We start from the raw sequence: 21,712 nt of genomic DNA, 5'->3' as shown, positions 1-21,712 counted from the left end.
CTTCTGGGTATTTATCCAAAAAAGGCAAAAACACTAACTCAAAAAAGATATATGCACCTCTATGTTCAGTGAAGCATTATTTATAATAGCCAAGATATGTAAGCAACCTAAATGTCCATCAACAGATGAATGAACGGATAAAGAAGGTGTGAGATATATTTATACACACAACAGTGGAACATTACCCAACCACAAAAATTAAACATAAAAAAAAAAGAAAAGAAAAGAAATCTTGTGACAACACAGATGGATCTAGAGGGTATCATGCTAAGTGAAATAAGTCAGACAGAGAAAGACAAATACCATATGATCTCACTTATAGGTAGAATCTAAAAATCAAAACAAACAAACAAAACAAAATGAAAATAGACTCGTAGATACAGAGACCAAACAGTTGGTTGCCAGAGAAAGGAGGTGGGGTGTGGGGTGAAATAGGTGAAGGGGATTAAGAGGTCTGAGCCTCCAGTTAGAAAATAAAAAGCCATGGGAATGTAATATACAGCCTAAGGAACATGGTCAATAATACTGTAATAACTCTGTACAGGGACTATACTTGTCGTGGCAATCATTTCATAAAGTATGCAAATTCCAAATCACTATGTGGTACATCTGAAACCAACATAATACTGTATGTCAACTACATTTAAATAAAACACACACACACACAAATGAGTATATGTAAAAACCAATGAAAGCGGGCTTCCCTGGTGGCGCAGTGGTTGAGAATCTGCCTGCCAATACAGGGGACACGGGTTCAAGCCCTGGTCTGGGAAGATCCCACATGCCACGGAGCAACTATGCCCGTGAGCCACAGCTACTGAGCCTGCGCGTCTGGAGCCCGTGCTCCGCAACAAGAGAGGCCGCGACAGTGAGAGGCCCGCGCACCGCGATGAAGAGTGGTCCCCGCTCGCCGCAACTAGAGAAAGCCCTCGCACAGAAATGAAGACCCAACACAGCTAAAAATAATAAATAAATAAATAAATAAATTTATTTTTAAAAAAAAACCAATGAAAGTTAAATAAGGTCTATAGTCTAGGTAACAGTATAAACCAGTATCAATTTCCTGGTTTTGATACTGTCTGTAAATCTACAATCATTTCAAAATAAAAATTTTTCCAAAAACAAAGTAAAAAGGTAGCAATAACTTGAATAAATAATTGCCTGAGACATACTTATCTATGTAGATTTGTAAAAGCTATACTAAAATGTTATGCAAACATTAAACGATATTTTTCTAGGTGTGTAGCATACAAAACCTTTTCGGAATCCTTTTCCATTTATGTTTTTAGTATTCTCATACCCATGAGAAAATGGAGATTTACCCTCATTTTAGAGATGGGAAAACTGAGGTCCCAAAAGGATTAAGTCCCACGTCACAACACACAGTAAGCTGGTGAAAGAGGTTGGTAGCAGCTTGACATGGTAGAAAGGTAAGTGGTTTGGAATCACAGTGCCACAGGATTCTAAATTTAGCTCCATTACTATGTGACTTGAGCATGTTACTCAACTTTTCTGAGTCCGTTTCCTCATTTCTAAAACTCTATTAATACCTTCACATCACTGGAATGTCATGAGGATTTTCTTGAAAGACAGCATTTAGATACATAGTATAGTACTTAGCACAAAGTTAATGTTCAATATATCACATCTAGTCCTTCTGATGTTTTTCTCATAACCTCCCACGTTGACTTTGGGAATGTCCTGTGAGAATCCTTTAATGCCAGCAGGCTTAATTCTGAGTCATGTTACAGGACAAAACACCCCTCTGTTTTACCATTACTTACCTAAAACAAAGCCAACCTGAATGGCTTTTTCCTTTACTGCAGCATCTGATTCCGCTATGTAAGAGCACCGTCTACTAAATGAGTAGGCTAAGACTGAAGCAACTTTCACACCATGATCCATCAAAGCCTGGAAACAATGATGAAGCAAATGTCTGAAAGAGAAGGAAAAGGTCGTTTTTGTTTTTATAAAGGTAACATATTTTGTCCTTTTAGAAAGTGCTAACTTTCATGCACATTGTTCCTTCCTGCCTCAGGAAATTTGCACATGCTGTTCCTTCTACCTAAAAAAGCTCTTCACCACCATCACCTAGTTCTCTCCCATAAATCGGTTAGACTTCAGCTCAAATGTCACTTCCTCCAGGAGATCCTCCCTGTCTCCTGTCTCCCTCTCTTCACCAGCCTGAAGGGGCCATGGTAGGCCTATCCCAGAATCCCCAAGGACCTTGTAGGTTATGTTAAGGCATTTACTCTTCTATCTAGAAGAGAAAAGGGAGCCACCAAAGTGTTGCCAGCTAGAAAAGATAAGATCCAATATGCTGGTAGGTCTGGGGCTCAGAGAATTATGAACAGCAGCAAGCAGCTTACCTGGGACACAGATGACCCTTGCTCAACAAACAGTGGCCTCATCCTACCTCCCCAGGGTACCTCCAGTAATTCCCTATGGTAGTGTTTTCCAGAATGGGGCATGACTATCACTGGGGGCTCTAGGCATAATTTTAGTGGCATATAACCAAATATTTTTCAAAGATTAACATATTTATTTCAATGGGGATTCAAAAATAAAACTTGCAATCTAAAAAAAAAAGTGCTAACTTGCTTTTTTGAAATAACAGTACCATTATTTCAAAGATGGAATAAGATAAAAAGCAACTGTTTGCCTTATGAATTATGAGGTCATAATAATTCACAATTTAGCCTAATATCTTTTACTCAGTGGATCACTGAGTGATTCTGTATATGTAAATTGATGACAATGAAGGATGAAAACAACTTCTAACATCAATCTTAAAAATCCAAATTGTCTTGTAATTCAACAATGACCCAATTAAAAAATGGGCAATAGATTTGAATAGAGATTCCTCCAAAGAAAATATACAAATGGCCAATAAGCACAAGAAAAGATGCTCCATATCATTAGTGATTAGGGAAATGCAAATCAAACTCACAATGAGATACGACTTCACACTATCTAGGATGGCTATAATACTACTTTTTTAAAAACAGTGATGGCAAGGATATGGAAAAATTAGAACCCTCATACATTGGTAATAGGGACATATTGGGTTAGCCAAAAGGTTCATTTGGTTTTTCCCGTAAGATGGCTCTAGCAGCACTTAGATGTCTTTAGCTTCATTCAAAACAATTTTGTTAGATTGTATGGGACAGCTGTCGTATCAGCGTGCATTTAAAAAAACACTTATCAAAATTGGTGAATTTTTGTGTAGCCATTTTAATATTGAAGATGGAAGAAAAAAAGCAACATTTTCAGCATATTATGCTTTATTATTTCAAGAAAAGTAAAAACGCAACTGAAACACAAAAAAATATTTGTGCAGTATATGGAAAAGGTGCTGTGACTGATTGAACATGTCAAAAGTGGTTTGCGAAGTTTCGTGCTGGAGATTTCTCACTGGACGATGTTCCACGGTTGGGTAGACCAGTTGAAGTTGAAAGCAATCAGATCGAGACATTGATTGAGAACAATCAACGTTATACGGTGCGGGAGATAGCTAACATACGCAAAACATCCAAATCAAGCGTTGAAAATCATTTGTACCAGCTTGGTTATATTAATTGCTTTGATGTTTGGGTTCCACATAAGTTAAGAAAAAAAACCTTCTTGACTGTATTTCTGCATGGATTCTCTACTTAAATGTAATGAAAACGTTCTGTTTTTAAAACAAATTGTGACGGGTGAGGAAAAGTGGATACTGTACAATAACGTGGAACGGAAGAGATCGTCGGGCAAGCGAAATGAACCACCACCAACCACACCAAAGCCCGGTCTTCACCCAAAGAAGGTGATGTTGTGTATATGGTGGGATTGGAAGCGAGTCCTCTATTATGAGCTCCTTCCGGAAAACCAAACAATTAATTCCAACAAGTACTGCTCCCAATTAGACCAACTGAAAGCAGCACTCAATGAAAAGAGTCCAGAATTAGTCAACAGAAAACACATAATCTTCCATCAGGATAATGCAAGACCGCATGTCTCTTTGATGACCAGGTAAAAACTGTTACAGCTTGGCTGGGAAGTTCTGATTCATCCACTGTATTCACCAGACATTGCACCTTCAGATTTCCATTTATTTCAGTCTTTACAAAATTCTCTTAATGGAAAAACTCAATTCCCTGGAAGACAGTAAAAGGCACCTGGACAGTTCTTTGCTCAAAAAGATAAAAAGTTTTGAGAAGATGGAATTATGAAGTTGCCTGAAAAATGGCAGAAGATAGTGGAACAAAACGGTGAATATGTTGTTTAATAAAGTTTTCGGTGAAAATGAAAAATGTGTTTTTTACTTTTACTTAAAAACCAAAGGCATTTTTTTGGCCAGCCCAATAAAATGGTGGAGCTGCTGTGGGAAACAATTTAGGAGTTACTCAAAAAGTTAAACCTAGGTTTACCCTAGTTGTATATACATACAAGAGAACTGAAAACATACGTCCACACAAAATCTTGTTCATGAGCATTCATAGTAGCATTAATTGCCAAAAGGTAGAAACAACCCAAATGTTCATCAACAGATGGCTAGATAACCAAAACATAGCAACATAGTATATCCACACAATGGAAAACTGATACAAACAACAGCCATGAATGAACCTTGAAAACATTATAGGTAAAATCCAGTCACAAAAGACCACATACTGTACAGTCCCATTTAAATGAAATGTCTAGAGCAGATAAACCCAGAAACAGAAAGTAGATTAATGGTAGGCTAGAGACCAGGGGTAAGGGGAAATAGGAAGTGACTGTTAATGGGTACAGGGTTTCTTTTGGGGATGATGAAAGTATTCTAGAATTAGATAGTGGTGATAGTTGCAAAAATTTGCGAATATACTAAAAACTAAGGAATTATACAGTTTAAAATGATAAATTTATGGTATTATGAATTATCTCAATAAAAAAACTGCTTTAAACAAAATTGTAAATAACCAAGTCACTGCTTTGCATAAAGGGGGGAAAAAAGTCAAACTACATGCGTTTAGTTTCACAAATATATTAAACACTTACCAAGGGATTTGGACTTGGTAAAAAGATAACCTGAGAGATGAAAGAGAGGTAGTCCACTAAATCTTTATAATGGCCATCTTTAGAACTGCATAGAGAAATTCAAATCCTAGAAAGCTAACCTTTTCGAAGAGTAAAGAATTTTTTTTTTAAGTTTTTCTATGGCCTTCTTGTCCCAAAATGAAACTCTCATCTATTATTTTTTAACAGATTAATTTTAATTATTTAACTAACCAAGAAATTTCTCTTAGGCTTAGTACACAGGTCACATCCAAAGGTATCCCTAAACAATGAAATCATGTTAATTTGTTAACATGTTACTTGATTATTTTATCATCTCTTTCTAAAACACAAACTCCATGAGGAAGAGACCTTGTAAAACTTATTCACTGCTGTAACCCCAGCATCTAGAATAGTACTTGACATATACTACGCATTCTAACAAGTATTTACTTAACTTGGCAACATTCATATTACAGATGAACAATATTTTATAAAACTATATTCTTATTTTCCCAGAAATGTAGGTTAGGAAAAAGAAATGGCATTTCAAGCAAATTTAGGGAAGAATGATAAAGAGAACAGCAAGGACAATCAAAGGCCATGTCACCTACATCCACATATAACTCCTACTACATAATAGCCAGAACGGGGAAGATGAATTCAGTCCTTCTTGAACACAAAAAGCAAGGGTGGTACTGATGGTTTCAAAACAATATGAATGTACTTACTGCTACTGAACTGTACACTTAAAATATGGTCACAATCGTAGAATTTAGATATGTACAGTTTACCACAATTCTTAAAAAATGAGTTTACCTTTTATCCAAAGCTCTCAATACTTTAGCAAAAACTTCCAATTCACAAAATTCACTGCCCAGTTGACATAAGCGTCCCTGTTGGTACAGCTGAAATTAAAAAAAAACAAAAAAGGATAATGTTTAAAATTTTTAATTTAATTTCAATTTCTACTTTACTTATGAATATTATTTGATGGAGTTAATATTTGATGAATTTATGACTATTACTCAAAGTTAAGATTACACAGTAATATCAGGGCAGATGCTTATGCTAAGACAAATGCAACATTAACTTAACAAATCTCTATAATTCATATAGAACACTTTAATAGTTGTATATAATATTTAAAAATTAATATTTGTATAACAGTATATGGTACATGCTAAGTACTAAAAAGTGCTATATAATTACTTTATTTATTAAACACTAAAAACAGTTATATTCAGGACTTCCCTGGTGGCCCAGGGGTTAAGAATCCGCCTGCCAATGCAAGGGACACGGTTCGATCCCTGGTCTGGGAAGATCTCACATGCCGCGGAACAACTAAGCCCGTGTGCCACAACCACTAGAGCCCATGCTCCACAACAAAGAGAAGCCACTGCAATGAGAAGCCCACGCACCGCAACGAAGAATAGCCGCTGCTCGCCACAACTAGAAAAAACCCACGCACAGCAACGAAGACCCAATGCAGCCAAAAAATAAACAGATAAATTGATTAAAAAAGAACAATTATATTCAAGAAACTAAATTTTTTTTAACTTCTTTTTTTCTTAAACAAAACTGGGTAAAGTAAATTATAAAAATGATAGCAAGATAATGTCCAGAAGCCAGAACTGGTCACTATGCCCCACTAAGGGCTCTTCAGACCACAAAAACCTCAGTTCAGTTCCAGGCATGAAACATCACAAGCAGACTAATAGTAGATTATATCTAAAGTAATCCAGCATGGCAAGATTTCTACTCATGTCACAATCATATACTCCTTTTGCCTGACTTTTTTTTTTTTTTTAACATCTTCATTGGAGTGTAATTGCTTTACAATGTCCTGTTAGTTTCTGCTGTATAACAAAAGTGAATCGGCTATATGAATACATATATCACCATATCCCCTCCCTCTTGCATCTCCCTCCAACCCTCCCTGTCTCACCCCTCTAGGTGGTCACGAAGCACTGAGCTGATCTCCCTGTGCAATGCAGCTGCTTCCCACTAGTTATCTATTTCACATTTGGTAGTGTATATATGTCAATGGTACTCTCACTTCGTCCCAGGTTACCCTTCCCCCTCTCCATGTCCTCAACTCCGTTTGCTATATCTGCATCTTTATTCCTGTCCTGTCCCTAGGTTCATCAGAACCTTTTTTTTTTTTTTAGATTCCATATATATGTGTTAGCATACGGTATTTGTTTTTCTCTTTCTGACTTACTTCACTCTGTATGACAGACTCTAGGTCCTTCCACCTCACTACAACTAGTTCAATTTTGTTTCTTTTTATGGCTGAGTAATATTCCATTGTATATATGTGCCACATCTTCTTTATCCATTCATCTTTGATGGACACTTAGGTTGCTTCCATGTCCCGGCTATTGTAAATAGTGCTGCAATGAACACTGTGGTACATGTCTCTTTTTGAATTATGGTTTTCTCAGGGTATATGCCCAGTAGTGGGATTGCTGGGTCATATAGTAGTTCTATTTTTAGTTTTTTGAAGAACCTCCATACTGTTCTCCATAGTGACTGTATCAATTTACATTCCTACCAACAGTACAGGAGGGCTCCCTTTTCTCCACACCCTCGCGAGCATTTACTGTTTGTAGATCTTTTGATGATGGCCATTCTGACCCCTGTGAGGTGATAACTCACTGTAGTTTTGATTTGCATTTCTCTAATGATTAGTGATGTTGAGCATCCTTTCATCTGTTTGTTGGCAATCTCTACATCTTCTATGCAGAAATGTCTACTTAGGTCTTCTACCCATTTCTGGATTGGATTGTTTGTTTTTTTGAGCTGCATGAGCTGCTTGTATATTTTGGAGATTAATCCTTTGTCAATTGCTTTGTTTGCAAATATTTTCTCCCATTCTGAGGGTTATATTTTTGTCTTGTTTATGGTTTCCTTTGCTGTGCAAAAGCTTTTAAGTTTCATTAGGTCCCATTTGTTTATTTTTTATTTTTTATTTTTTTAAGCTACCCTGGACATCTTTAAATCATTTACCTAATGGATTTTTTTTTAAAATTAATTTAGTTATTTATTTTTGGGTGTGTTGGGTCTTCATTTCTGTGCGAGGGCCCTCTCCAGCTGCGGCGAGCGGGGGCCACTCTTCATCGCGGTGCGCGGGCCACTCACTGTCGCAGCCTCTCTTGTTGCGGAGCACAGGCTCCAGACGCGCAGGCTCAGTAGTTGTGGCTCACGGGCCCAGTTGCTCCGTGGCATGTGGGATCTTCCCAGACCAGGGCTCGAACCCGTGTCCCCTGCATTGGCAGGCAGATTCTCAACCACTGCGCCACCAGGGAAGCCTCCATTTGTTTATTTTTGTTTTTATTTCCATTTCTCTAAGAGGTGGGTCAAAAAGGATCTTGCTGTGACTTATGTCATAGAGTGTTCTACCTATGCTTTCCTCTAAGAGTTTTATAGTGTCTGGCCTTACATTTAGGTCTTTAACCCATTTTGAGTTTATTTTTGTGTATGGTGTTAGGAAGTGTTCTAATTTCATTCTTTTACATGTACCTGTCCAGTTTTCCCAGCATCACTTATTGAAGAGACTGTCTTTTCTCCATTGTATATTCTTGCCTCCTTTATCAAAAATAAGGTGACCATATGTGCATGGGTTTATCTCTGGGCCTTCTATCCTGTTCATTGATCTGTATTTCTGTTTTGTGCCAGTACCATACTGTCTTGACTACTGTAGCTTTGTAGTATAGTCTGAAGTCCAGAAGCCTGATTCCTCCAGCTCCGTTTTTTCTTCTCAAGATTGCTTTGGCTATTCGGGGTCTTTTGTTTTTCCATACAAATTGTGAAGTTTTTTGTTCTAGTTCTGTAAAAAACGCCATTGGTAATTTGATAGGGATTGCGCTCAATCTGTAGATTGCTTTGGGTAGTAGAGTCATTTTCACAATGTTGGTTCTTCCAATCCAAGAACATGGTATATCTCTCCATCTGTTTGTATCATCTTTAATTTCCTTCATCAGTGTCTTGTAGTTTTCTGCATACAGGTCTTTTGTCTCCTTAGGTAGGTTTATTCCTAGGTATTTTATTCTTTTTCTTGCAACGGTAAATGGGAGTGTTCCCCTAATTTCTTTCAGATTTTTCATTGTTAGTGTATAGGAATGCAAGAGATGTGTGCATTAATTTTGTATCTTGCTACTTTACCAAATTTGTTGATCAGCTCTAGTAGTTTTCTGATAGCATCTTTAGGATTCTCTATGTATAGTATCGTCATCTGCAAACAGTGACAGTTTTACTTCTTCTTTTCCAATTTGGATTCCTTTTATTTCTTTTTCTTCTCTGATTGCTGTGGCTAAAACTTCCAAAACTATGTTGAATAATAGTGATGAGAGTGGGCAACCTTGTCTTGTTCCTGATCTTAGAGGAAATCGTTTCAGTTTTTCACCACTGAGAACGATGTTGGCTGTGGGTTTGTCATATATGGCCTTTATTATGTTGAGGTAGGTTCCCTCTCTGCCTACTTTCTGGAGAGTTTTTATCATAAATAGGTGCTGAATTCTGTCAAAAGCTTTTTCTGCTTCTATTGAGATTATCGTATGGTTTTTATCCTTCAGTTTGTTAATATGGTGTATCATATTGATTGATTTGGTATATTGAAGAATCCTTGCATTCCTGGGATAAACCCCAATTGATCATGATGTATGATCCTTTTAATGTGCGGTTGGATTCTCTTGGCTAGTATTTTGTTGAGGATTTTTGCATCTATGTTCATCAGTGATATTGGCCTGTAGTTTTCTTTTTTTGTGACATCTTTGTCTGGTTTTGGTATCAGGGTGATGGTGGCCTCATAGAATGAGTTTGGGAGTGTTCCTTCCTCTGCTATATTTTGGAAGTGTTTGAGAAGGATAGGTGTTAGCTCTTCTCTAAGTGTCTGACAGAATTCACCTGTGAAGCCATCTGGTCCTGGTCTTTTGTTTGTTGGAAGAATTTTAAGCACAGTCTCAATTTCAGTGCTTGTGATTGGTCTGTTTTTATTCTCTGTTTCTTCCTGGTTCAGTTTCGGAAGGTTGTGCTTTTCTAAGAATTTGTCTATGTCTTCCAGGTTGTCCATTTTATTGGCATATAGTTGCTTGTAGTAATCTCTCATGATCCTTTGTATTTCTGCAGTGTCAGTGGTTACTTCTCCTTTTTCATTTCTAATTCTATTGATTTGAGTCTTCTTTTTTTCTTGATGAGTCTGGCTAATGGTTTATCAATTTTGTTTATCTTCTCAAAGAACCAGCTTTTAGTTTTACTGATCTTTGCTATTGTTTCCTTCATTTCTTTTTCATTTATTTCTGATCTGATCTTTATGATTTCTTCCCTTCTGCTAACTTTAGGGTTTTTTTGTTCTTCTTTCTCTAATTGCTTTAGGTGCAAGGTTAGCTTGTTTATTTGAGATGTTTCTTGTTTCTTGAGGTAGGATTGTATTGCTATAAACTTCCCTCTTAGAACTGCTTTTGCTGCATCCCATAGGTTTTGGGTTGTCGTGTTTTCATTGTCATCTGTTTCTAGGTATTTTTTGATTTCCTCAGTGATCTCTTGGTTATTTAGTAGTATATTGTTTAGCCTCCATGTGTTTGTATTTTTTACAGTTTTTTTTCCTGTAATTGATATCTAGTCTCACAGCGTTGTGGTCGGAAAAGATACTTGATACGATTTCAATTTCCTTAAATTTACCAAGGCTTGATTTGTGACCCACGATATGATCTATCCTGGAGAATGTTCCATGAGCACTTGAGAAGAAAGTGTATCCTGTTCTTTTTGGATGGTATGTCCTCTAAATATCAATTAAGTCCATCTTGTCTAATGTGTCATTTAAAGCTTGTGTCTCCTTATTTATTTTCATTTTGGATGATCTGTCCATTGGTGAAAGTGGAGTGTGAAAGTCCCCTATTATTATTGTGTTACTGTCGATTTCCCTTTTTTTTTTTTTTAAATTTATTTATTTATTTTTGGCTGTGTTGGGTCTTCGTCTCTGTGCGAGGGCTTTCTCCAGTTGTGGCAAGCAGGGGCCACTCTTCATCGCGGTGTGCGGGCCCCTCACTACCGTGGCCTCTCTTGTTGCAGAGCACCGGCTCCAGACGCGCAGGCTCAGTAATTGTGGCTCACGGGCCTAGTTGCTCTGCGGCATGTGGGATCTTCCCAGACCAGGGCTCGAACCCGTGTCCCCTGCATTAGCAGGCAGATTCTCAACCACTGCGCCACCAGGGAAGCCCCAATTTCCCTTTTTATGGCTGTTAGCATTTGCCTTATGTACTGAGGTCTTCCTATGTTGGGTGCATAATATTTACAATTGTTCTATCTTCTTCTTGGATCGATCCCTTGATCATTATGTAGTGTCCTTCTTTGTCTCTTGTAATAGTCTTTATTTTAAAGTCTACTTGTCTGATATGAGAATTGCTACTCCAGCTTTCTTTTGATTTCCATTTGCATAGAATATCTTTTTCCATCCCCTCACTTTCAGTCTGTATGTGTCCCAAGGTCTGAAGTGGGTCTCTTGTAGACAGCATATGTACGGGTCTTATTTTTGTATCCATTCAGCCAGTCTATGTCGTTCGGTTGGAGCATTTAATCCATTTACATTTAAGGTAATTATCAATATGTATGCTCCTATCACCATTTTCTTAATTGTTTTAGGTTTGTTATTGTAGGTCTTTTCCTTCTCTTGTGTTTCCTGCCTAGAGAAGTTCCTTTAGCATTTATTGTAAAGCTTGTCTGGTTGTGCTGAATTCTCTTAACTTTTGCTTGTCTGTAAAGGTTTTAATTTCTCTGTTGAATCTGAACGAGATCCTTGCTGGGTAGAGTAATCTTGGTTGTAGGGTTTTTTTGATATTTACTTATTTATTTTTGGCTGTGTTTGGGTCTTCACTTTTTTTTTTAATAAATTTATATATTTGCTTATTTTTGGATGTGTTGGGTTTTCATTGTTGCGCAAGGGGTCTACTCTTCTTTGCAGTGCATGGGCTTTTCATTGCAGTGGCTTCTCTTGTTGCGGAGCACAGGCTCTAGGTGCACGGGCTACAGTAGTTGTGGCATGTGGGCTCAGTAGTTGTGGCTCACGGGCTCTAGAGCGCAGGCTCAGTAGTTGTGGTACATGGGCTTAGCTGCTCCACAACGTGGGATCTTCCTGGACCAGGGCTCGAACACGTGTCCCCTGCATTAGCAGGCAGATTCTCAACCACTGCGCCACCAGGGAAGCCCCTGGGTCTTCACTGTTGTGCACAGGCTTTCTTTAGTTGCGGTGAGCAGCGGCTACTCTTCATTGCAGTGCACAGGCTTCTCATTGCGGTGGCTTCTCTTGTTGCGGAGCACAGGCTCTAGGCATGTGGGCTTCAGTAGTTGTGGCATGCAGGCTCAGTAGTTGTGGCACGCAGGCTCAGTAGTTGTGGCTCGCGGGCTCTAGAGCACAGGCTGAGTAGTTTTGGTGCAAGGCTTACCTGCTCTGTGGCATGTGGGATCTTCCTGGACCAGGGATTGAATCTGTGTCCACTGCACTGGTAGGCAGATTCATTACCACTGCACCACCAGGGAAACCCCCCCTTTCATCACTTTAAATATGTCCTGCCACTCCCTTCTGGCTTGCAGAGTTTCTGCTGAAAGATCAGCTGTTAACCTTATGGGACTCCCTTGTATGTTATTTGTTGCTTTTCCCTTGCTGCTTTTAATATTTTTTTCTTTGTATTTAATTTTTGATAGTTTGATTAATATGTGTCTTGGCGTGTTTCTCCTTGGATTTATCCTGTACGGCAGGCACTCTCTGCACTTCCTGGACTTGATTATTTCCTTTCTCTTGTTAGGGAAGTTTTCGACTATAATCTCTTCAAATATTTTCTCAGACCCTTTCTTTTTCTCTTCTTCTGAGACACCTATAATTTAAATGTTGGTGCATTTAATATTGTCCCAGAGGTCTCTAAGACTGTCCTCAATTCTTTTCATTCTTTTTTCTTTATTCTGCTCTGCAGTAGTTATTTCCACTATTTTATCTTCCAGGTCACTCATCCGTTCTTCTGCCTCAGTTATTCTGCTATTGACTGCTTCTAGAGTATTTTTAATTTCATTTATTGTGTTGTTCATCACTGTTCGTTTGCTCTTTAGTTCTTCTAAGTCCTTGTTAAACGTTTCTTGTATTTTCTATATTCTATTTCCAAGATTTTAGATCATCTTTACTCCATTACTCTGAATTCTTTTTCAGGTAGACTGCCTATTTCCTTTTCATTTGGTCTCGGGGGTTTTTTTACCTTGCTCCTTCATCTGCTGCATATTTCTCTGTGTTCTCATTTTGTTTAACTTACTTTGTTTGGGGTCTCCTTTTCATGGGCTGCAGGTTCGTAGTTCCTGTTGTTTTTGGTGTCTGCCCCCAGTGGGTGAGGTTGGTTCAGTGGCTTGCGTAGGCTTTCTGGTGGAGGGGACTGGTGCCTGTGTTCTGGTGGGCAGGGACGCATCTGGCCGTGTGTTTTGGGGTGTCTGTGAACTTAGTATGATTTTAGGCAGCCTCTCTGCTAATGGGTGGGGTTGTGTTCCTGTTTGTTTGGCATGGGGTGTCCAGCACTGGAGCTTGCTGGCTGTTGGGTGGAGCTGGGTCTTCGTGTTGAGATGGAGATCTCTGGAAGAGCTCTCGTCGATTGATATTACGTGGGGCGGGGAGGTCTCTGGTGGTCCAATGTCCTGAACTCGGCTCTCTCACCCTGGAGGTGCAGGCCTGACACCAGGCCGGAGCACCAAGACCCTGTCAGCCACACTGCAAGGTACGTGGGGATATTCTTGCCTTTGGGGAAGTCTGAAGTCTTCTGCCAGCGTTCAGTATGTGTTCTGTAGTTGGTCCACATGTAGATGTATTTTTGATGTATTTGTGGGGAGGAAGGTGATCTCTACGTCCCACTCCTCTGCCATCTTGAAGTTCCCCCTGCAATAGGAGACTCCACTGAAGCCACCAACCTCCGCAAGAGCTAGAGGTGCAGAGGCATTTTTTTCAGAGGATTTGCAGAGCTTGCTTTTTTTTTTTTCTTTTCCTTTGTGCTTTGTCTAGTTTCACTTGTTCACAGGGTGCTTCATGCAGAGGCCTCACACCCAGCACTTCAGATCAGAGTGCCTAGTGAGAAATGGCTGTGCTGACACCTCAGCTCAGCGGGCCGGGCCGTGTGCGGAAGCACTGCCCTGACACTGCAACTCAAGATCTGCCTGATTTTTTTAAACTTCCATTTAAAATAGTATTTTAATAAATGTGTTAAACGTTTATCCCAAATAATACATGTACACAGTTAAAAATAAATACTACTGCCCCTCTTTCCCCTGCCTCAACTTCACCAAATGTTACTGAATTTATATATGCTATATAAATACAGTGCCTTAGAAAGCAAGAATTTTATTATATCAACTCACTTTACATTAGTAAGCACTTAACATTTAGCTCATTTGACAAAAACATGGGTTTCAGAAAGAGGACATGATCCTGAATTCATCTGCCAAATGGGCCAGTTAACTTTGCACAGGGAAAAAATACTACAAACTCATTTAGCAAACTCTTGGGCATAAATCACTAGTCATAATGGAGGCCAGGTCAGATTAGGTAGATATAGGAATACAAATCAATGGTGACTGCTGGAAGGGAGAGGGGACAGGGACTGCCATGTGCTCAGGAAGGGGAGGCAGAAATGTTATCTTCAAACAATGACTGGATATTCATCTTAACCATAAACTTTCATAAGGAAAGATTTGCTATTTTTGGAGATGATTATGTTTTCTGAGGTTAGAAAAACAGGAAGAGTGGGACTTCCCTGGCAGTCCAGTAGCTGGGACTCCGCGCTCCCACTGCAGTGGGCAAAGGTTCAATCCCTGGTCAGGGAACTAGGATCCCGGAAGCCACACAGTGTGGCCAAAAAAAAAAAAAGCTTCTGGGAATGTATATGATAAAATTCCCTTCCATCACATATACCTTCACAGTTAACCAATGACGAATAACTCAGGGAAAATAAAGCTGAGAATTAATAATCACATCCTATTTGGGGGCTTAACAATGTGATACATTTCTGATTTGGGGCAGAAAAACAAATGCACTTATCAAAATATATAGATACACATACTCCAAAAACAGTACAGGACCAAAAAACCTTAGTTTCTTACCAAAGTAACTCATCATTAGCAAACTTAAGGCTTAGAATTTCTTTTGTAAGATAGAAGAAATGGAAAGTTGTACAACTTTTTTTGCCTACACTTACTAGTCAAATAAAGACAATTAAACTAAACTTTATATGTTCTACAACTCATAGTATCCCTTTAATACTGAAAATTTCCTAACAAATGGATTTGAAACTAAAACTTAGGAAAGCAGTAACCTTAGTTACAATTTTAAATGTAAGTATGCCTATTAACAAAAACAAGCTTTTTTTTTTTCTCTCAGCTGTTTAATTTTTCTAGCTAAAAAGGGGTCCGCCTTTAAATTCTGGGGAGAGAGTAGTGATTTAACTGTTTCAAATCATCCTTTCCTGTACAGCAACTATAATTCAAAAAAAAGAAAATCCTTACTAGGCTTATCACCAAAAATGAAAATTTCTACATTTTATGAATGGGATTTTTGAATACCAATCCAGAATAAAAAGAGCATTTAATCCTTACAGAGATCTTATATGCATGTGCCAGGCACTGTTCTAAGTGCTTTTCATAAGCAACTCACTCTGTCCTTCCACGGATGAGGAAACTAAGGCATATAAAGTTAAATTACCTGGTATAAATCACACAATTAAGAAGTGGCAAGGCATTTGCAGCAACATGGATGCAACTAGAGATTATCATACTAAGTGAAGGAAGTCAGAAAGAGAAAGACAAATACCATATGGTATCATTTACAGGTGGAATCTAAAGTATGGCACAAATGAACCTATCTACAAAACAGAAACAGACTCATAGATATAGAGAACAGACTTGTGGTTGCCAAGGAGGACAGGGGGAAGGAGAGGGCTGGACTGGGAGTTTGTGGTTGGTAGATGCAAACTATTACATAGAGAATGGATAAACCACAAGGTTCTACTGTACAGCACAATGATATTCAATATCCTGTAATAAATCATAATGGAAAAAATATAAAAAAAGAATGTCTCTATGTGTATAACTGAGTTACTTTACTGTACAGCAGAGACTGGCACAACATTGTATATCAACTATACTTCAATTAAAAAAAAAAAAAAAAAAGAAGTGGCAAGGCAACAATCTGGCTCCAAGCAGTCTATCCTTATATCCATGTTCCTAATAACTTACAGTACAATGCTTTTAGACGGTATTATATCAGGAAGTAAGAAAGAGCATAAAATGGGCAATTTAAAACATTTTTATAGAAATAATAGAAGAGGGACTTCCCTGGCAGTCCAGTGGTTAAGACTCCGTGCTCCCAATGCAGGGGGCATGGGTTGGATCCCTGGTCAGGGAACTAAGATCCCTCATGCCACACAGCACGGCCAAAAAAAAAAAAAAGAAGAAATAATAGAAGATTAATCCCTTCATAGAGTCACACATCTTATGGAGTAGAGCTTAGAAGAAAGAAAACTGAGGCTCTAGGTTCTTTGGTAATGATACTTATATCAAATGTTTTAAAATTTGACTTATTTTAGTTCATTATTACATGTGTTTTAATATTAAATTCTGGGCAGGAAAAGAGATGCAGACGTAGAGAATGGGCTTGTGGACCCGGGCGGGGGGCGGGAAGGGGAGGGTGGGACAAACTGAGAGAGTAGCACTGACATATATTCACTACCATGTATAAAATAGATACCTAGTGGGAAGCTGCTGTACAGCACAGAGAGCTCAGCTTGGTGCTCTGTGATGACCTAGAGGGGTGGGACAGGATGGGGGGCGTTGGGGTGGGAGGGAGGTTCAAGAGGGAGGGTATATATGTATACATATAGTTGATTCACTTTGTTGTACAGCAAAAACTGTAAAGCAATTATGCTCCAATACAAAAAATTTTTTTAATAAATAAATTCTGCACCCACTGGGTAATGAGGCTATTAAAGGACTAGCAACTTCTTTTACCTACTGGTACCTTAAGGAAAATAAGAAAAAACAAGTTTATTTTTATAAGTAGGTAAATTATCTTCCAAAAGATATGAAACAGACAATAAAAATATTATGTAAAAACATAAACAATATTGTACAGGTATGAAGATTGACCAATCAATGGAACAAAACGCAAAGTTCAAAAGCAGATCTTGGTATACATAAAAAAAATTAACATATGATAAAGGGAGCATTTTAAAAATCACTGAAAGAAACAAAAAAATTAGTTAATAAAGAGTGCATAAAAATGGGGAAACAAAGTAAGGTACCTCCTGATAAAGCAGAACAAAAATAAATTCCAGATTTATCAAAGTTTTAAATATTAAACAATTAAATCATAGCAGCGTTAAAAGCTACCTGGTAACACTGCCTTTCTAAGCATTATATACCACAGGCAAAAATCATAAAGGAAGAGATATGTGATTTGATAAACACCAAAAATGTCCATGACTGTAAAATACTGTAAATAGGGCTTCCCTGGTGGCACAGTGGTTAAGAATCTGCCTGCCAATGCAAGGGACGCGGGTTCGAGCCCTGGTCTGGGAAGATCCCACATGCCACGGAGCAAGTAAGCCCGTGTGCCACAACTACTGAGCCTGTGCTCTAGAACCGGCAAGCCACAACTACTGAGCCCACGTGCCACAACTACTGAAGCCTGTGTGCCTAGAGCCTGTGCTCTGCAACAAGAGAAGCCATTGCAATGAGAAGCCCGTGCACCGCAATGAAGAGTAGACCCTGCTCACCACAACTAGAGAAAGCCTGCGCGCAGCAGCGAAGACCCAACACAACCCAAAATAAAAGAAACAAATAAATAAATTTTAAAAATAAATAATAAAATAAAATACTGTAAATAAAAATTAAACATACAATAAAAGTAAGTAAAATATTAGTAACACACTTGTGTAGGATTTAATATCTTTAATACATAAAGGGGTGAAACTTCTGGTGGTATTTTAGAAGCAAGGGCTTTCAGAGACTAAAGTAAAATTTTCTTTCTTTAAAAAATATTTATTTATTTATTTGTTGTTGGCTGCGTTGGGTCTTCGTTGCTGCGCGTGGGCTTTCTCTAGTTGCAGCGAGTAGGGGCTACTCTTCATTGCGGTGCGCAGACTTCTCATTACGGTGGCTTCTCTTTGTTGCAGAGCACGGGCTCTAGGCATGCAGGCTTCAGTAGTTGTGGCTCGCGGGCTCTAGAGTGCAGGCTCAGTAGTTGTGGTGCACGGGCTTAGTTGCTCCGCGGCACGTGGGATCTTCCCGGACCAGGGCTCAAACCCATGTCTCCTGCATTGGCAGGTGGATTCTTAACCACTGCGCCACCAGGGAAGTCCCCTAAAGTAAAATTTTTACAGAAAACTGAAGGCAGCTATTGCAAGGGCAATACAAGACAGCCCCAAACCCAGAGAACTCTTTGGGAGATAAAGATAGGGATGAAAGCCTTCCTTACCCCAAGGGATTTTGAATTGACGTGGCTGCTTTCGCAGCCAATCCAAAATTACCAGGCTGAGTGAACAGTTTAGTGTTAATATCAAATTAGCATACAAAATAATCTAGGCTAAAAACATGGAAACAACCTAAATGTCCATCAAAAGATGAATGGATAAAGAAGATGAGGTATATATACACAATGGAATACTACTCAGCCATAAAAAGCATGAAATAATGCCATCTGCAGCAACATGGATGGAACTAGAGATTATCATACTAAGTGAAGTCAGTCAGAAAGACAAAAAAAAATACCATATGATATCACTTATATGTTGAATATAAAATATGGCACAAATGAACCTATCTACAAAACAGAAACAGACTCTCAGACACAGACAACAGATTTGTGGTTGCCGAGGGGGAGGGCGGAGGGAAGGATTGGGAGTTTGGGATTAGCAGATGTAAACTATTATATATAGGATGGATAAACAACAAGGTCCTACTGTATAGCACAGGGAACTATATTCAATATCCCATGATAAATAATAATGGAAAAGAAAAAAAACAAAAACAAAACAAAACCAACCCAAAATAATCTAGGCTAATTCCCCAAAACAAAAACTCAGGAAGGTTTAGAAAAAGATATAAAAGAAATCAAGTTCAAAACTATGGTCTAGGGACTTCCCTGGTGGCGCAGTGGTTAAGAATCTGCTTGCCAATGCAGGGGACATGGGTTCGAGCCCTGGTCTGGGAAGATCCCACATGCCACAGAGCAATTAAACCCGTGTGCCACAACTACTGAGCCTGTGCTTTAGAGCCCGTGCTCCGCAACAGAAGAAGCCACTGCAACGAGAGCATGCACCACAACAAAGAGTAGCCCCCACCTGCTGTAACGAGAGGAAGCTTGTGCTCAGCAATGAAGACCCAATGCAGCCAAAAGAAAATAATAAAAATAAAGTAACATTTTGTTTTGTTTAACACACATAAGATACATTTATTCTTGTTTTCTAATCTCAAAATTCACTTGAAATGTAGCTCTGAAAAAATTAACTTTGGCATATAACTTGATATTCCTTTACTTTGCTCTCATATTACATTGTATATTACATGTAATGTCCTTTATCTGTTGTTTGATTACAATCTGAACGTGTTGTCAGATTACACATTCTTGGATTAAAGCAAGTACCACGGAAGTATTTTAATGTAACGCACACTTAATTAAAAAGTATTGGGTTGGCAAAAAAGTTCATTCGTTTTTTCCCGTAAGATGGCTCTAATAGTACTTAGTTTTCTTTTCTTTTTTTTTTTAAGTTTTCTTTAACTTCATTCAAAACAATTTTGTTAGATTGTATTGTGACAGCTGTCATATCAGCGTGCATTAAAAAAACTTATCAAAACTGGGGAAGGGGCTTCCCTGGTGGCGCAGTGGTTGAGAATCTGCCTGCCAATGCAGGGGACACGGGTTCGAGCCCTGGTCTGGGAGGATCCCACATGCCACGGAGCAACTAGGCCCGTGAGCCACAACTACTGAGCCTGCGCGTCTGGAGCCTGTGCTCACAACAAGAGAGGCCACGACAGTGAGAGGCCCGCGCACCACAATGAAGAGTGGCCCCCGCTCGCCACAACTAGAGAAAGCCCTCGCACAGAAACAAAGACCCAACACAGACAAAAATTAATTAATTAATTAATTTTTTAAAAATTGGGGAATTTTTTGCCATTTTAATATTGAAGATGGAAGAAAAAAAGCAACATTTTCAGCATATTATGCTTTATCATTTCAAGAAAAGTAAAAACGCAACTGAAACACAAAAAAAGATTTATGCGGTGTATGAAGAAGGTGCTGTGACTGATGGAACGTGTCAAAAGTGGTTCGCGGGGCTTCCCTGGTGGTGCAGTGGTTGAGAATCCGCCTGACAATGCAGGGGACACGGGTTCAAGCCCTGGTCTGGGAAGATCCCACATGCCGCGGAGCAACTGGGCCCGTGAGCCACAACTACTGAGCCTGCGTGTCTGGAGCCTGTGCTCCGCAATAGGAGAGGCCGCGATGGTGAGAGGCCCGCGAACCGCGATGAAGAGTGGTCCCCGCTTGCCGCAACTGGAGAAAGCCCTCGCGCAGAAACGAAGACCCAACACAACCAAAAATAAAATGAATAAATAAATAAATTTATTAAAAAAAAAAAAAAAAAGTGGTTCGCGAAGTTCTGTACTGGAGATTTCTCGCTGGATGATGCTCAACGGTGGGGTAGACCAGTTGAAGTTGAAAGCAATCAAATTGAGACATTAATTGAGAACAATCAACATTATACCACGCAGGAGATAGCCGACATACTCAAAATATCCAAATCAAGCGTTGAAAATCATTTGCACCAGCTTGGTTATGTTAATCGCTTTGATGTTTGAGTTTCACATAAGTTAAGCGAAAAAAGCTTCTTGACCATATTTCCACATGCAATTCTCTATTTAGACGTAATGAAAATGTTCAGTTTTTAAAACAAATTGTGACGGGTGATGAAAAGTGGATACTGTACAATAACGTGGAATGGAAGAGATCGTCAGGCAAGCAAAATGAACCACCACCAACCACACCAATGCCCGGTCTCCATCCAAAGAAGGTGATGTTGTGCATATGGTGGGATTGGAAGCGAGTCCTCTATTATGAGCTCCTTCCAGAAAACCAAACAATTAATTCCAACAAGTACTGCTCCCAGTTAGACCAACTGAAAGCAGCACTCAATGAAAAGCGTTCAGAATTAGTCAACAGAAAACACATAATCTTCCATCAGGATAACGCCAGACTGCATGTCTCTTTGATGACCAGGTAAAAACTGTTAACAGCTTGGCTGGGAAGTTCTGATTCATACGCTGTATTCACCAGACATTGCACCTCCAGATTTCCATTTATTTTGGTCTTTACAAAATTCTCTTAATGGAAAAAATTTCAATTCCCTGGAAGACTGTAAAAAGCACCTGGAACAGTTCTTTGTGCAAAAAGATAAAATGTTTTGGGAAGAAGGAATTATGAAGCTGCCTGAAAAATGGCAGAAGGTAGTGGAACAAAATGGTGAATATGTTGTTTAATAAAGTTTTTGATGAAAACGAAAAATGTGCCTTTTATTTTTACCTAAAAACCAAAGGAACCTTTAGGCCAACCCAATAAATGCTTTCTTCTGGAGGTAAACCAAATATTTTAATTTCTTGCTTCTTATAACATTTTAATTAC

At 38.9% G+C, this 21,712-nt stretch overlaps 1 protein-coding gene across 1 annotated transcript in view; it reads right to left on the bottom strand.

The window, feature by feature from the left end:
* APPBP2 (amyloid beta precursor protein binding protein 2) overlaps positions 1 to 21,712 on the bottom strand; it is a 67,436-nt gene that overhangs the window by 33,487 nt on the left and 12,237 nt on the right. The window contains exons 2-3 of the mRNA XM_059907621.1: positions 5,836 to 5,924; positions 1,785 to 1,936 (exon numbers count right to left, since the gene is read on the bottom strand). Coding sequence (XP_059763604.1) covers positions 1,785 to 1,936; positions 5,836 to 5,924 — 241 coding nt within the window. The remainder of the gene's footprint in view (positions 1 to 1,784; positions 1,937 to 5,835; positions 5,925 to 21,712) is intronic.

This window comes from Balaenoptera ricei, chromosome 20 (assembly GCF_028023285.1).
Source record: "Balaenoptera ricei isolate mBalRic1 chromosome 20, mBalRic1.hap2, whole genome shotgun sequence".
Classification (NCBI taxonomy): domain Eukaryota; kingdom Metazoa; phylum Chordata; class Mammalia; order Artiodactyla; family Balaenopteridae; genus Balaenoptera; species Balaenoptera ricei.
Note: the sequence above shows the minus strand (reverse complement) of the source record. Positions and strands in the feature narration are given on the sequence as shown.